We start from the raw sequence: 13,701 nt of genomic DNA, 5'->3' as shown, positions 1-13,701 counted from the left end.
ACCTGGCAGTGTAAACACCTCGGGCCCGGAGAGGGCCTCCACCTCCTCCCTATTCTTTTTTCTACTTCTTACCTTCCTCGTCTTCATCTTCTTCTTCTTCTTCTTGAGTTGCATTTACATATTAAGGCCCCCCATCAGCCGGCCCCCTCATTAGCATCTTTTATATCCCTGGAGCAAGGCGGCAGCATCATGGCAAAGTAGATCCATCCTCCTCGCCCTAGAACAGGTGTCAGCTGGACCGAAGAGCCCGAACGGAACCTATACACTTCTTTTTTTTCTTTTTTTTTTTTTCTATTATTTTTTTGATGTTCTCCAACATGGTGTCCAAGCTGACGTCCCTGCAGCACGAGCTCCTGAGCGCACTGCTGGATTCAGGGCTCACCAGGGAGGTCCTGATCCAGGCGCTGGACGACATGGACCCTAACCCGGCCGGGGGCTTCGGGGTGAAGCTGGAAAGGCTGCAATCACCGCTGTCTCCGCGCCACAAAAACAACACAAACGGCGAGTCATGCGACGCCAAGCCGGTGTTCCACACACTGACCAACGGCCTCGGGAAAGCGGCCACCAAACTGTCCGGCGACGAGGGCTCGGAGGACGGCGACGACTTCGACACACCGCCCATCCTCAAGGAGCTGCAGTCCCTCAACACCGAGGAGGCCGCCGAGCAGCGCGCCGAGGTCGACCGCATGTTGGCGTGAGTCACTCGGCACTTCTCCGTTCACTTCATTATTGTTGATATTTGGAGGAAAAGTAACGAAAATCGGCGAACGTGCCTCCGAGCAATCCCGCACTATATAGAATAATCCGTTTAACTTTTGGAATTGTTTCAAAAGTGACAAGTTTATCTAGGTCACGCTCCCGCAGTACAGAAACTGGACACGTCATTTAGTATATCAAAACATATTCATTTTCAACATTAATAATAACAGTTTATCATTTACACCCTGCAATGATAAAAAATAACAGAAAAAATATAAAGGAGACCCCTACTATACTGTACTACTATTTCACGCTCTTGCCACTAACACTGCTACTAAATAATAATAAAAAAAATATTTTAACGACATCTCTCGAGCGTAACAAAATGGAAGTTGAAGACAGTGTTAAGAAAAAAATTTAAAAAATATATCGGCCTACAGTAATAATAAAACTACAACAACAACTACTATCCATACAACTGCTATTAATACTACTTCTAATAAGATAAGAATATTTTCTATACTTTCGGCCTCGCAAGGTTAAAAAGGGAAGTTGAAGGTGAAGCGTTAGGTAACAGTAGCCTAAACATGGTCTACTACTACTACGATTAATAATGATAATACTAAAATGGTAATTTCTACTTTCCACCTTGCAATGATAATAAAAAAGTCGAATGGGAAGCATTAAAAAAAAAAACGCTATTTTTACTACTTCAACTAGACACAACGAAATAATAATGTATACTTACCACCTCGAATTAAACGAATTAAGAAGTATTATAAAAAGGTGTACAGTAACAATATTATTAATAATTATTTAGAAAAAAAAATAAACGGATTTTCCGCGATTGCGGCGGTGCCGAAAGAGAAAATTATCCGAGCAGCACCAACGGCAGCAAGTCAAAACCACGTGGAACCTGCGAGCGAGCGAGCGCGTGGACTTCTTATTAATTTTATTCTATAAATCATCAACTGGAAGATACACAGTGTTGCGATTAGGCTTCAATGGGAATCGGGTTATTCATTGTCAAAAAAAAGTTATATACTAACATCTCTCACACTTCCACACGCGGGGCTCCACATTCTCAAAACAAACACAAGCACGCGTGTTGTTTTTCGTTCTTAACGGAGTTAAAATTACCCTCCAAATGACTTAATAAGTTGTTTATTCAATTAATTGCATTGCTTTAGTGCGGTGATTCTTTCTGTATATTGAAATGCTTGTAATGGAAATTGCTCATTCACAAAATGGCTGCCAATATTCAGTGAGAAATCTTTATCATAACAGTTTATTCTTGTTGTTGCTATTTTGGGTATTTCTAACGACAATTTGCCAACGTGACGCATTTTGTCAACATTTAAATCAGAATGTGAAATTTCAGGTGTTTTCCAATCCAATGCTGTTCTGTAAAGTTCAAAGTTTTCCATGCGGCCCTTAAACGCACCTTTTGAAAATATTTACAGCAGCCTATTCAAGCTGCAGTGATAGAATGGCCTCCCCCCCCCCTCGCCCCCCCCCACCCAAGTTATATAGCTCCTACAACCAGGTCAGAGGGACGTCGTGATCTTAGTAATAAAAACTATGGATATAAAAAGTGGATTCTCATACACAGTTGTGCAAAAATCTCTGATTGGTCCATTTTCAGGGGTGGGGAGGGTGGTTGAGGTCATGTAGGTCACTGGTTCTCAAACGTTCACCAAATTTCCCCCAATTAAAAGAGATAAGTTTTTTTCAATTTTGTATTCATTAATTGACCAATTAATTATCACCAGCCTAAAAAAACTTTGCTCAGGCTCTTGTAATGAACTCAAAAGTTAAATACAACTAAACTGTACTTGAGCAGAGATGAATTTTCCTACCACTAGAGGGCACCAGCACAACACCAGTGGTACTCATACCACACTTTGACAGTGATTTGTTTCGAATAATTCTTTGCCAAAAATGAAAACTAGTCACGAGGTGTAGTGTGACGTTTTTGTGTTGCAGAGTTTAACTTTTTCTTTTTTTTATAGGGAGGATCCATGGCGCGCAGCCCGTATGATCAAAGGTTACATGCAGCAGCACAACATTCCACAACGCGAAGTGGTGGACATCACAGGCCTCAATCAGTCGCACCTCTCACAGCACCTGAACAAGGGCACGCCCATGAAGACCCAGAAGCGCGCCGCCCTCTACACTTGGTACGTGCGCAAGCAGCGGGAGATCCTCAGACGTAAGTCACCAGACGAAAGAGAAAAAATTCGCCCACATGGCACTGGCACATGTGAGCTTGACCCAAGACTTTTGCACAGCAGGGGTGGGCAACCTTTGCCCACAATTCTTCATTGCTAACGTTTATTATCAGCGTTTGTGTGGATATATTTTAAGGGGGCTTTATTTGATATAACTAAAACCCCCAGTGCGTCATATTTTGCACCAAATTTGACACACGTGTTCATCATGACAGGATGCCCCCATCGGCACCTACTGCCCTCATAGGTCAAAGGTTAACCAGCCCTGCTCGAGTGTGTTGTCACATGCCATTGGATTGTCTTGGAGTGTTTCTTGAGTGTCTTGACAAATATTGCGCAAAGCCATCGGGGCCATCATAACAAGCGCATGTGTGCTTCTTCTTATTTCCACAGAGTTCAACCAGGCTGTGCAAGGTTCTGGCAGCAATATGACAGACAAAGGCAATCAGGATCCGGTGTTTTTTTTCCCAGAGTTCAACCCGTCCGGTCAGGGCATGGGTCAGCCCGGCGGCGGCGACGACACCGGCGGCGAGCCCTCCTCCAAGAAAATGAGACGTAATCGTTTCAAATGGGGGCCCGCCTCGCAACAGATCCTCTACCAAGCCTACGAGAGGCAAAAGAACCCCAGCAAGGAGGAGAGGGAGGCGCTGGTAGAGGAGTGCAACAGGTTGGTCCACTTCCTTGTACACATCGGAGTAGTAGAATTCAATTCAGCCCCAAAAGACTGATTCCCTGAGCTTAGATTCACGAGTTGAGGAAAGTTCCTCTTTGAAGAACCCCTGGAAATGTCCCAAACGAGGAAAAATGTTAGGCTGTTCAGGCATGGACTTTTTTGTGGGTCAACTCAGTAAAGAAAAGGCTCAAACTGGAATAAGAAAACAACAAATTTTCTGCAATAGTGGTGCAAAATAATGGACTGTCCCTATAGGTCAAAACTGGAACTACACCTTGATTTAAAACAGTGGTACCTCTACTCCAGTTCTCATAGGTGACCGCCGTTATGTACGATATGAAAATTCTGAGCCATCCTAATCACCGTGGATATTTCCCTAGAGCTGAGTGCCTCCAGAGGGGGGTGTCGCCATCCAAAGCTCAAGGTCTGGGCTCCAACCTGGTGACGGAGGTGCGGGTGTACAACTGGTTCGCCAATCGACGCAAGGAAGAAGCGTTCAGGCAGAAGCTGGCCATGGACGCCTACAGCACGCCGACCACGCACAGCATCAACCCGCTGCTGTCCCATGGCTCACCGCACCATCCACAGACCAGCGCTTCACCTCCAAGTAAGATCATTTGCATTTTATGGTTAAAAAAAAATGGCGGGTCATTTTCTTGCTAACTGCTTCCTTGAAAAATTACAGTTCTTATTAGAAGAAACAGAAGCTCTTTAGTTATTATAAACAACTCTATATTGGATATAAAATAATAATAATATTGTGGAATTCCCCAATTTGTTTTCCTGGGTCGCATTACACCTTGTTGCTAGGCAGAATTTGTAAATGTGGAATTCCCCAAAAAAAAGTATATTAAATAAATTTGTTTATCTATATTTGTGGAAAATAATCTTTAAATAATTGTGCAGGTATTAAATTACCAATTAATAAATGAAATGAAACAAAATAATATCATGAATAAGTAACGGTAAAATAAATGAATTGGACCAGTTGTAAAAACCATTCAAATGAATGGTCGCCAGCAGGTCCGAGAGCTGTTGTTTGACGAGGCCGCACGCGTTGATGCGATTACAGAGCGAGAGAAAGACAGACGAGTGATCAATGAGCACCAGTGAGTGGTGCTGAGCAAATGCCATTGTCATTCGGATCTCTGACAACACACTGAGAACAATCCGCATTGTACCTGCAATCTCCACTCCAAAGTCAGCGCGCCGGGCAGAGAGGACACAAAGGGCGGCCGTCCTGTGACGGGCTCGGGGTCAACCCGGGGTCAGCCAGCCGGTTTCGGGGAGGGGGCGGGCGAGCGGGCGGCGGCGCTGCCACTTCCGCGTTGAGTCGCGAGGAAAAGCGGTCACCGTACCGCCGTGACCATTTCACCCCGACGCTGGTGTTTGCCTTGCGAGTGATTGGTGTTGACAAAGTCTACCTGGCGTGTATACGACATAACAACAAAGCTGTTAGCTTTATCCGCCGCGCCATCACTCAGCATCCATAAAAGTGGTGGCGAGCGACCTATTGTGTCCACTCGTGTCCGAACACGAGGGAAAACAAACTGTTTGCCTTGGCTTTGCTCTTTTACCTTTTTGATAAACCGGTCGTCTATTTACCTTCTTTTCTCCTTGCCGGGCGGAGCGATATAGCCGGAAAATAACAAGTTTGTCACCCAAATCGATTTTCAATTTTAATCGAATTTGTAAAATGCAAATTACGTGCGCAGTTGGATGTCATCATGGCCACCCTGTCATAATTGATACATCACAATGCTAACTGAATCTTGTCGCTAAGGTATAAATGCTAACATTAGCCAAAAATATCCACCCTGTCAGCAAACTCACATATTTCATATTTCACATTATCTACTTGTGTTTATATTTATACATGATTAAATAAGGGGAGGGGCTAATTGTCACTATTGACTCCCCGGATCAATGTCCAGCTTGGGTCATTGTGGTCGCCGGGCTCACCTGACCAGGCGTTGACCTCCACGTCGGGCCTGGCTCTCAGCTGGCCGCTTACAAGGTGTCCTGCTGGCATCCCTCCCGACGGCATCAGCTGTTTTTCAGTGTCGGACCATAATGTCCCGGCGGGGTGTCTCATTGCGTTGCTGGGGCACGGCCTGTATTATGCGAGCTTAATGGACAATTAAAATCCTCCGCTACTACATCTCCCAGGCCTTTGATAAGGAGCTGCTCGGACTATACCCTTCCTCGGCGGGGAGCCCCATTGTCTGCTGTATTAGATGACTGCAAACTAGGTTCATTTATCTCTGCTGGTCCCTCAAGGAGTGGGGGTCACATTTTACACCCCCTCCCAACCCCTTTTTACCTTTATGGGCTGCAGAGGCTGGTTGCAGACTTGGAGCAGCAGGAGCTGTCCACTGGGGTATTGGCTCTTTTTGGGCCGGATAGGACTGATGAGCCCCTTAGAAGAGGGGTGAGAGATGCCCCCCCCACCCAGCCCCTCCCCTTTCTTTGCCGCACCTTCACTCACGCCCGAGAGTTCATCAGTGGGTCGGATAAAAGAACTCTCCTCTCGCTTCGGCCATTTGCAGTGGTCCTTCAAAGATGTTCTAGCCAGAGAGATTTTGGACCAACACTGACTCATTTGAACACAAACTTGGATATTTTACTTCAAGGTCGTATCATCCTGCCCAGTTATGAGTTAAAACAACGGGAGTATTTCATTGTGATGCAAAGACAACACAACACGAGGACTATTAAGCGTCCAAACGTCAAATCAGTGTCCGACTTCATATTGTCTGAGCGGACATACTGGAGGCCCCCGCAAACCTCGGCCGGGCCTTGTAAACACGACGGTGGGACAATAAAGCACTCCATTGGACCGCTGACCCCCGCTCGGCACACAATGGAAGGGCGCTCATAAAAGGGCAGTTATCTGGTCCTCTTCAAGTATCAGGAGACCATTCAGGCTCGCTTTGTTCGGAGCCGGTCATAACTCCAAATGCTGGGAGCCAACTTGAGAGACACACATTCTGCTAAATATACTTTAGCTGCCCTCACGATGTCCGGCCTGTAGATGACGGACCCCCTGGGTCTCCTCCGTCGGACTTCTTCCAGGCCCTTTTCTCAATGCTGCCTTGTTGTCGAGTTAGCCTGAGGTGGCCCACCATGTGCTTATAAAGCGTGCTGACTCAAGAAAAGCGTAATCGGGGGTGTGGGAAATAATTTATCACATATCGTGCTGTATTTTTTCTGCCCAGTGATGCTAATAAGCAGGCCATGGATATTTACGTGAGGTACTCCTGAAAAAAAAAAACGTTAGCAAGCCCCCCCGTTCAGCATTTGGTTGCTAAGTTGTGGGCAAATGAAGTGATTATAGTTGTGTAGATTCACACCTCACTGTCAACCCCTAAAAACAAGACTGATGACTTAATTAAGCTCAGTCAACACAATTAGCAGTTAGTGCAGCGTTGGGCAAACATTGCAAGCTGCACGCTAAATGCTACGCCGTACTGTCACGTCACCGTACATCACAAACTGAAGTCAATTCTTCGAAATCAGAGCTGGTGAAATTACTTACAATCGTATGTAGAAAAAGAACTAATTCAACGCCGATACTTAGGTAAAGAAAAAAAGTCTTTACTAGTGTGTAAAGTTAGTCGTTCCGCTGTCACACCTGGGTCATGGACAGAGGAAGATGGGAGATTTGGAACGCAAACAGTCCGTGTGTGTGCACGCACGAGTGTGTGTGTGGATAAGAATGTGTTTGACATTGCTTGTAATTGTGTAATGTTGACTCTGTTGATATCACAGCAGGGGCCTTGCATCGTCAAACAGTCGACTGTCAGTCAGCGTCGCCGCCTAGCATTCCACCGCATTAGCTTAGCCTAGCTTAGCTTATGGCGCGGCGGTGAGGAGGAGCGCATGTCGTCACGCTAGACGGCCTTGGCCGAACGAGTTAGATAGCGGGGACCGGGGCAACGGGGGCATTGTGTTTGTTTGCTCTGTCGGACTAAAGCCCGTATCTCGCTGAGCGCAGAACGTTGGCGAGTGTTTGCGCACAGCCTTAATGTTGATTTATTTTCGTCAGAGTTCGTTCAAGGTCGCAAACGGTCGTAAAGACATTCACCAGACGTTTGTCAACAGTTTTTCTTGTCACAAAGAAATTCTCAACATGTTCAAAAAACGCTTTATATAAATCAATCCGAAAGATCTAAATTAGCAGTGACAGTAGCGAGTTAGCTAACACATAATAATATTTGTTGTTCAATTCCATAGGCTCCTACAAACTTGTTTTTTTGAAGGAAAGTTTCCTCTTGTTGTTTACTCTAAGAAAGCTTCCCTTAACTTTATGTATGTTTTATTTTGTTTGTTTTTTAGTGCGCTACAGCCAAGGCCCTGGCGAGGTGACGTCGTCCACTAGCATTAGCCACCACCTTAGCAGCGGCCTGGCCACTAGCCAGTCGGTGCTCCAGCAGGTGTCTCCAGGGGTACTGGACCCCAGCCACAGTCTGCTGTCACCCGACGCCAAGATGGTGAGTGAGCACACCTGGGTGGCCGCACCTCTGACATTGCGGCCCTCAGATTAGATAAGAGCCACTCGGTGTTTTAGCACAATTAGCACATTATACTGCCATGTCGGTCCCTCGGCAGACAAAGAAACGTTCTGTCCCCATCGATTAAACGCCACGCCGACAGATAAATGACGCATGCGTTTATGTTTTTTTTTTTTTTTGTTGGTTCTCCACTGTGCCCTGTTCAAATGTTTACCTTGAGACAAGGGAATGCTAAAAAGATGCAACACAGTTTTCAACAACACATTTGAAATCCCACGTATAAATATGCCAGAACAACAAAAATGTCTGGAGGTATTTTTATCCTAAATGTTTTTAAAGCCACCTTTTGTTCCTTATCACTGTTTGAGTTTGTGAATGTGTGTGTTGTTGCCCAAGCATACACACACGCCCTTTCATAAAAGAATTTGAACATGAAGTCAGTGAACACAGCATTAGGGACACCACAGTATATTTGCAAATACTTTTTTTTTTTTTTTTTTAAATCTTCTTTGTGTTGCAACAGTGCAAAATAGAAGTTCTAATGGTACATTATGCTTTCAGATTTCGGGTTCAGGCGGCGGCCTCCCTCCAGTGAGCACGCTGACCAACATCCACAGTTCCCATCACAGCCATCAGCAGACGCAAAACCTCATCATGCCGCTTTCTGGAGTCATGGCCATCGCGCAAAGTACGCCCAATTAACCACGACGTACATTTGCCGTCAGCACCTTGACTTGAAAGTCAAACTTTTTGTCTTCAGGTTTGAACACGTCGCAGTCTCAGTCGGTGCCGGTGATCAACAGCGTGGCGGGCAGCCTGGCCGCCCTTCAGCCCGTTCAGTTCTCGCAGCAGCTTCACAGTCCTCACCAGCAGAGCCTCATGCAGCATTCGCCCAATCACATGAGCCAGCAGCCGTTCATGGCCGCCGTCACGCACTCGCACAGTCAGTAACCACATTTCTTATTCTATATTTTTCCCCCCATTCATTCTAAACAGAAGCTTTCTTTTTTCAGTGTACTCGCACAAGCAGGAGCCGCCGCAATATTCACACCCGTCGCGTTTCCCGTCGGCCATGGTGGTGACGGACGCCAACAGCATCGGTACACTCAGCAAAACGGTCAGTCCAAAAACGCATCACGTCACGTTCGCTTCATTTCAATAATAGACATATTTTTGTAACGATCTTCAAAGTTTTTTTTTTTTTGCTCAACATTTTCCTTAATTTCTCAGTCATCACCTTCTTTACACAACACACACACACAGTGTTTTCATCTGATGGCGTGTTGACTTGTTGACTTCCTGTCACACATTAGGATGCTCCGGTAAACAAGATGGTGCAACTCGGGGGTCTTTCCTGGGTAAATACTTTGTTTTATTAGTTAATTAAATACACACACACAAATATACTCCTCCATCCTTCCATTTCCTGTCCAATGTGCGTCCCGTTCCTTGGAGCTGAACGCACCTTGATTGATGGCGTGAGGAAATGAGGCTCCTAATCCAGCTTGGTGTCATGCTACAGTAGATGGTGGGGGGGGGGGGTCACTTCAGTGCTTTGAAAACATGGACACGCTTTTTAAACAAATTGGAAGCATACAAAAATAGTGTCAACTAGAACTAGAACGGTCTGAAGTTTGGTTTTCACTGCACCTCTTCCCCTTTCTGCCCGTGGCCTGAAATGTCGTCGGTGCGTTCACACGCTTAATTTCCCACGCTGAGCGAGGCCCAACGCTGATGGCTCCACACGGCGTGACAGATGGGAAGGGAGGGAGGGCAAAGGAAAGTAGCTTCAGATCACTGCTTATCATCCTATCCAATTTAGGAACAAATATCAAAAGCGAGCCAGGATTGGAAAAAAACAAAATTGGGCTGTAATAAAAAAAATGAGATATAGATTAGTATCTATATATACACTTATGCAAATGAAGACACGTGGATTTCCTTGTCATGAAAATATTGGAGGTTCAATCAAGCACTTTTCTATACTGGCTGACATTATTTATTTATGCAACAATTAACTGGTGGGCCCTCCCAGGTCTTTCCTTATCAGGGCTTTCTTTATCCAGGCCTCTTCTCACGACACTTTTTTTTTTTTTTTTTTAACAACACTCCCTGTTTACCCACAAAGCCTCCATTATTGCACCTGACGCTGACCACTTTGCCCTGCGGGTCAGCTTGTTATCATCTGTTTGCGCCGCCAGTCGGGTCCAAATAAATTCCACAAACAATCTCAAACAGACTCTTTCTATTTGGTCAGGTGTGTGGTAAAAGTACTCGCATTGTGTATTCGAGTAAAACTACAGATGCTTTGCTTTGAGTGAGATGTAGTTTGAATCCAGGTTGCATCCATGTTTGTTTCCATGAAAAATAATCAGGAGCCATTTTGTGCCCCTGAGCCTCGGTTTGTAAACCTTTGCCCAACTTTTTATCTCATGTCTGCTGTTTTTCTTCCACAGTGTCCTCTTCAAGCGTGGTGAGAGCGTGTCCACCTAACCTCCCCCGCTGCCCGGCAACCCCAGTGCATTTTTTCCTTCTTCTTTTTTTTTTTTCCACACTACCCGCTTACCCGTCACCTTGGCGACGGATGACGAATCCGGCGGGGGGGGGGGGAGCAACCAAAACCTTGTGACGACCGTATGGCAGAACGGACCAGAGCGTGGACCACAGTGCCTGCCAGGCGACGATCAGGGCCTCAAAGATGGTGTAAACCTTTTCACTGTGACGTCACACATACTTTCGGATGGCAGAAGATGGAACTATTAGCTAGTTTACCGACCGAGAGGGACATGAATTTGAAGAAAAGAAGAAATGGCTTCAATCATAATTTTTTTTTTTGCTTCTCAAATCTGATTATAAGGTATATCTTCCACAGAAACCAGCAATAATGCATATTGTTGATCTGAAATTATGATTACCGGTTAGTGACCGATAAAATAAATAGGATACTAAGTAAACAGATATTAGTCCTGCATATTTAAAGGCTGGCCTATCCTATTCACTTTTTCTCTGTGATGCGCGTGCACTTATGGCCCTCAACGAGGCACTCTAAGCCAGCCAGGAGCTCAGGATTTTAGATACCGCGGAGGGTCGAACTTTTCATTTTCGCCGACTGGTGCTGTTAACGATAACCCAAGAAAACATTTTATACATATCTGTGAGAAGACGTCTTCCTTCTGGTTATGTCTGTCGTTTTTAGTTCAGGTAATCGATAGTCACTCACTTTCTGCCACCCGGAAGTAACCTTGGCGCCTGTTGTTTACAAACATTCTGAAAAGGTCCATTCACTTGCCGAGCCCACTTTTTTTTTTATTCAAAGTGACCGCACAAGGAAAACAAATCACGCCTTTGGACTGCACGACAATCCCGACCGATGCTTGTTGATCTGGCGTTTTATCGCCACCACAAAGTCTTCCTGTTTGGAGCTCACTTGTGTGTCTGTGTGTGTGTACATACTGTGATTTTTGTTTGTTGACAATCTTCAGAGGACTATGCAAAGATTCAGAGCAGGACGATGAGAAAATTTATATATACAGTACATATACTGTATGCACTACGTGAGTGACAGCACCAACAACTTGCACAAGCGTCTTTTCTTTTTTTTTTTTTTTTGCTTAACGCTGCCTGCAAGATGAAGGAAAAAGGCCAAAGTAGACAAGAATTTTCTCCTCATCACCCATGTTGTGATATAAATATTGTTGATGATAAACTTGGACCCCCCCCAGGTTGAGAAACGACCGCTCCTTTCATTTTGTGACAGCAGCTCACTGGAATTCAAGAGTGGGGGAGGAAGGGGGGGTCCCGACACCCAACAGTATTAGACATTCCCATGGAAACATTAGGTCATGATGTTGGTAGCGCTTTGACGCTTTCTTGACTGTTATGAGGTGCATGTGCTCACTGCCGTCCGATCCAGGGGACGCTCACTCATACCCACATTGTGCGTGTGCATGCGTGTGTGTGATTTTATTCTCCTCTTAATGTATTATTTTTGTATAAAACTGAAATCAATCCTAAATCATTATTTATATGTGCTGAGGCAATGTTGATATTTTGAGTAAAGGTTTTTCAAAGTGAATATTAATGGGTCCTTGTTGTTATTTTGCTTGACCATGATTTTGTTTTGTTTTAATGCTTTGCTTTCAATTTAATGCTTTAGAAATTGTTTTGGTTTTATAGCTATCTTTTTTTTTAATTTTGCATTTATTAAGGTTTTATTTATAATATAGTGTTTTTATTTACATATATTTTATAGTTATTGAATGTTTTTGCATTTTCTGTACAACCAAAATGGCAGACTTCCTGTTCATCATGTGTGCAGAGAGTGGGCAGCTAAATCTGATGACTCGCCATAAAGCCCTCAGTTGGGGTTGAAGTTGTCCCTGGTGCAGTGTGACGCCTCCCCCCCTAGCCCAAGTATCTCCACACAGCATGTCCTTGTATCCCCGTTGTGACCTGCAGCCTGGCATCCCACAGGGCTCAGTCTTGTAATCCCCTGATGTTGCTCAATTTGCTTTTCAATGAGGCCTTTGATTTTCACACCCAGGAAGTCTGCAAAGATCTGAGCAGGCCCTTTTTTTTGTGTAAACTTTTTCTCCTGTCAGCTACAAAGGGGGTCTTGCACGCATCTGTTAGGAAAAGTTCTCATCATCCCAACTCATGTAGCTTAAATGCTAACTAGCATCTCCACTGACTTTAGCTTCTGTGCTGATTTATGGCAATGACGATGAATGACAACACTTCATCACTTCACCATCAGCTAGCTAGGACCTAGCTAGCTAGCGAGACACTTATAGATGTAAAAACACTGACAACACTGTAGGTGGTGCTCCAAAGCGTTACCATGGCGACCACTCTCATCTCCATGACTGTGCAGGCATCATTATGAATCAGCACAACAGCAGCAACAAGAAAAGAGGAGGCGTGATGATGGAAGAGCTCCGTGTCGTGCGCAAGTGTTAGCGCGTCAAAGATGAGTCTCGGGGTCGCAGTGGTGACCAATTAGCCTCCCGACCCCTGACCCCTGCTGTGCCGCCTCCTCCGTGAAGCCCTTTGGGGCACAGCTGGAGTTGATGTAGCATCCTTTCTTGTGACACCGCCAAACATGCCGCCACATTCAGCACGCGCCTTCCACTTTCCGTCTCGTTGCGGACACCGTCTTCAGTTTCGCCACAAGGTCATCCACAATTCAAAGTTCATTTTTCATATATGTTTTTTTTTTAACAGTCCATTTTATAAGTACAGTTCAGTTGTATCTTCAACTTTTTCATTTCCATCAAGGTGTCCAGCCTGATAACACAACCTTGCAGAGTTGCACCACCAATTTTGTTCCATCTGTAGGCCTACTGTAAAAAAAAAAAAAAAATTCTTCCATTGTGATGCAAGGTGTTAAACTGCTCACACGTTTAGAAGCGAATGTCTGACAGATTGATGTTGTCATGCTGATGCTGTCGCAGCTTTGTCATGATTTACGGCACACTGGTTAATGTTCACCTTTCTCGGCCCATCACTATTCACCAGTATAGGGGTACAAGAGATTTCAGGGGGGGCCTGACCTGGAGGGGGGTCCACTCTGATCTGATCCCAG

At 45.1% G+C, this 13,701-nt stretch overlaps 1 protein-coding gene across 1 annotated transcript; it reads left to right on the top strand.

Annotated features, from left to right (window-relative positions):
- The first annotated feature begins 21 nt into the window (after nucleotides 1-21).
- Nucleotides 22-12,192, top strand: hnf1ba (HNF1 homeobox Ba). The gene is made up of 10 exons (XM_088380056.1): nucleotides 22-694; nucleotides 2,712-2,911; nucleotides 3,324-3,597; nucleotides 3,984-4,210; nucleotides 7,942-8,096; nucleotides 8,679-8,805; nucleotides 8,878-9,060; nucleotides 9,131-9,234; nucleotides 9,431-9,475; nucleotides 10,574-12,192. The coding sequence occupies exons 1-10, from the start codon at nucleotides 306-308 to the stop codon at nucleotides 10,592-10,594; spliced, it is 1,725 nt and encodes a 574-aa protein (XP_088236182.1). The 5' UTR covers nucleotides 22-305; the 3' UTR covers nucleotides 10,595-12,192.
- Nucleotides 12,193-13,701: the final 1,509 nt, after the last annotated feature.

Source organism: Syngnathus floridae, chromosome 7, assembly GCF_059516105.1.
Source record: "Syngnathus floridae isolate MCC-2025c chromosome 7, RoL_Sflo_1.0, whole genome shotgun sequence".
Lineage (NCBI taxonomy): Eukaryota > Metazoa > Chordata > Actinopteri > Syngnathiformes > Syngnathidae > Syngnathus > Syngnathus floridae.
The sequence above is the reverse complement of the archived record's forward strand: the minus strand, read 5'-3'. Positions and strand labels throughout refer to the sequence as shown.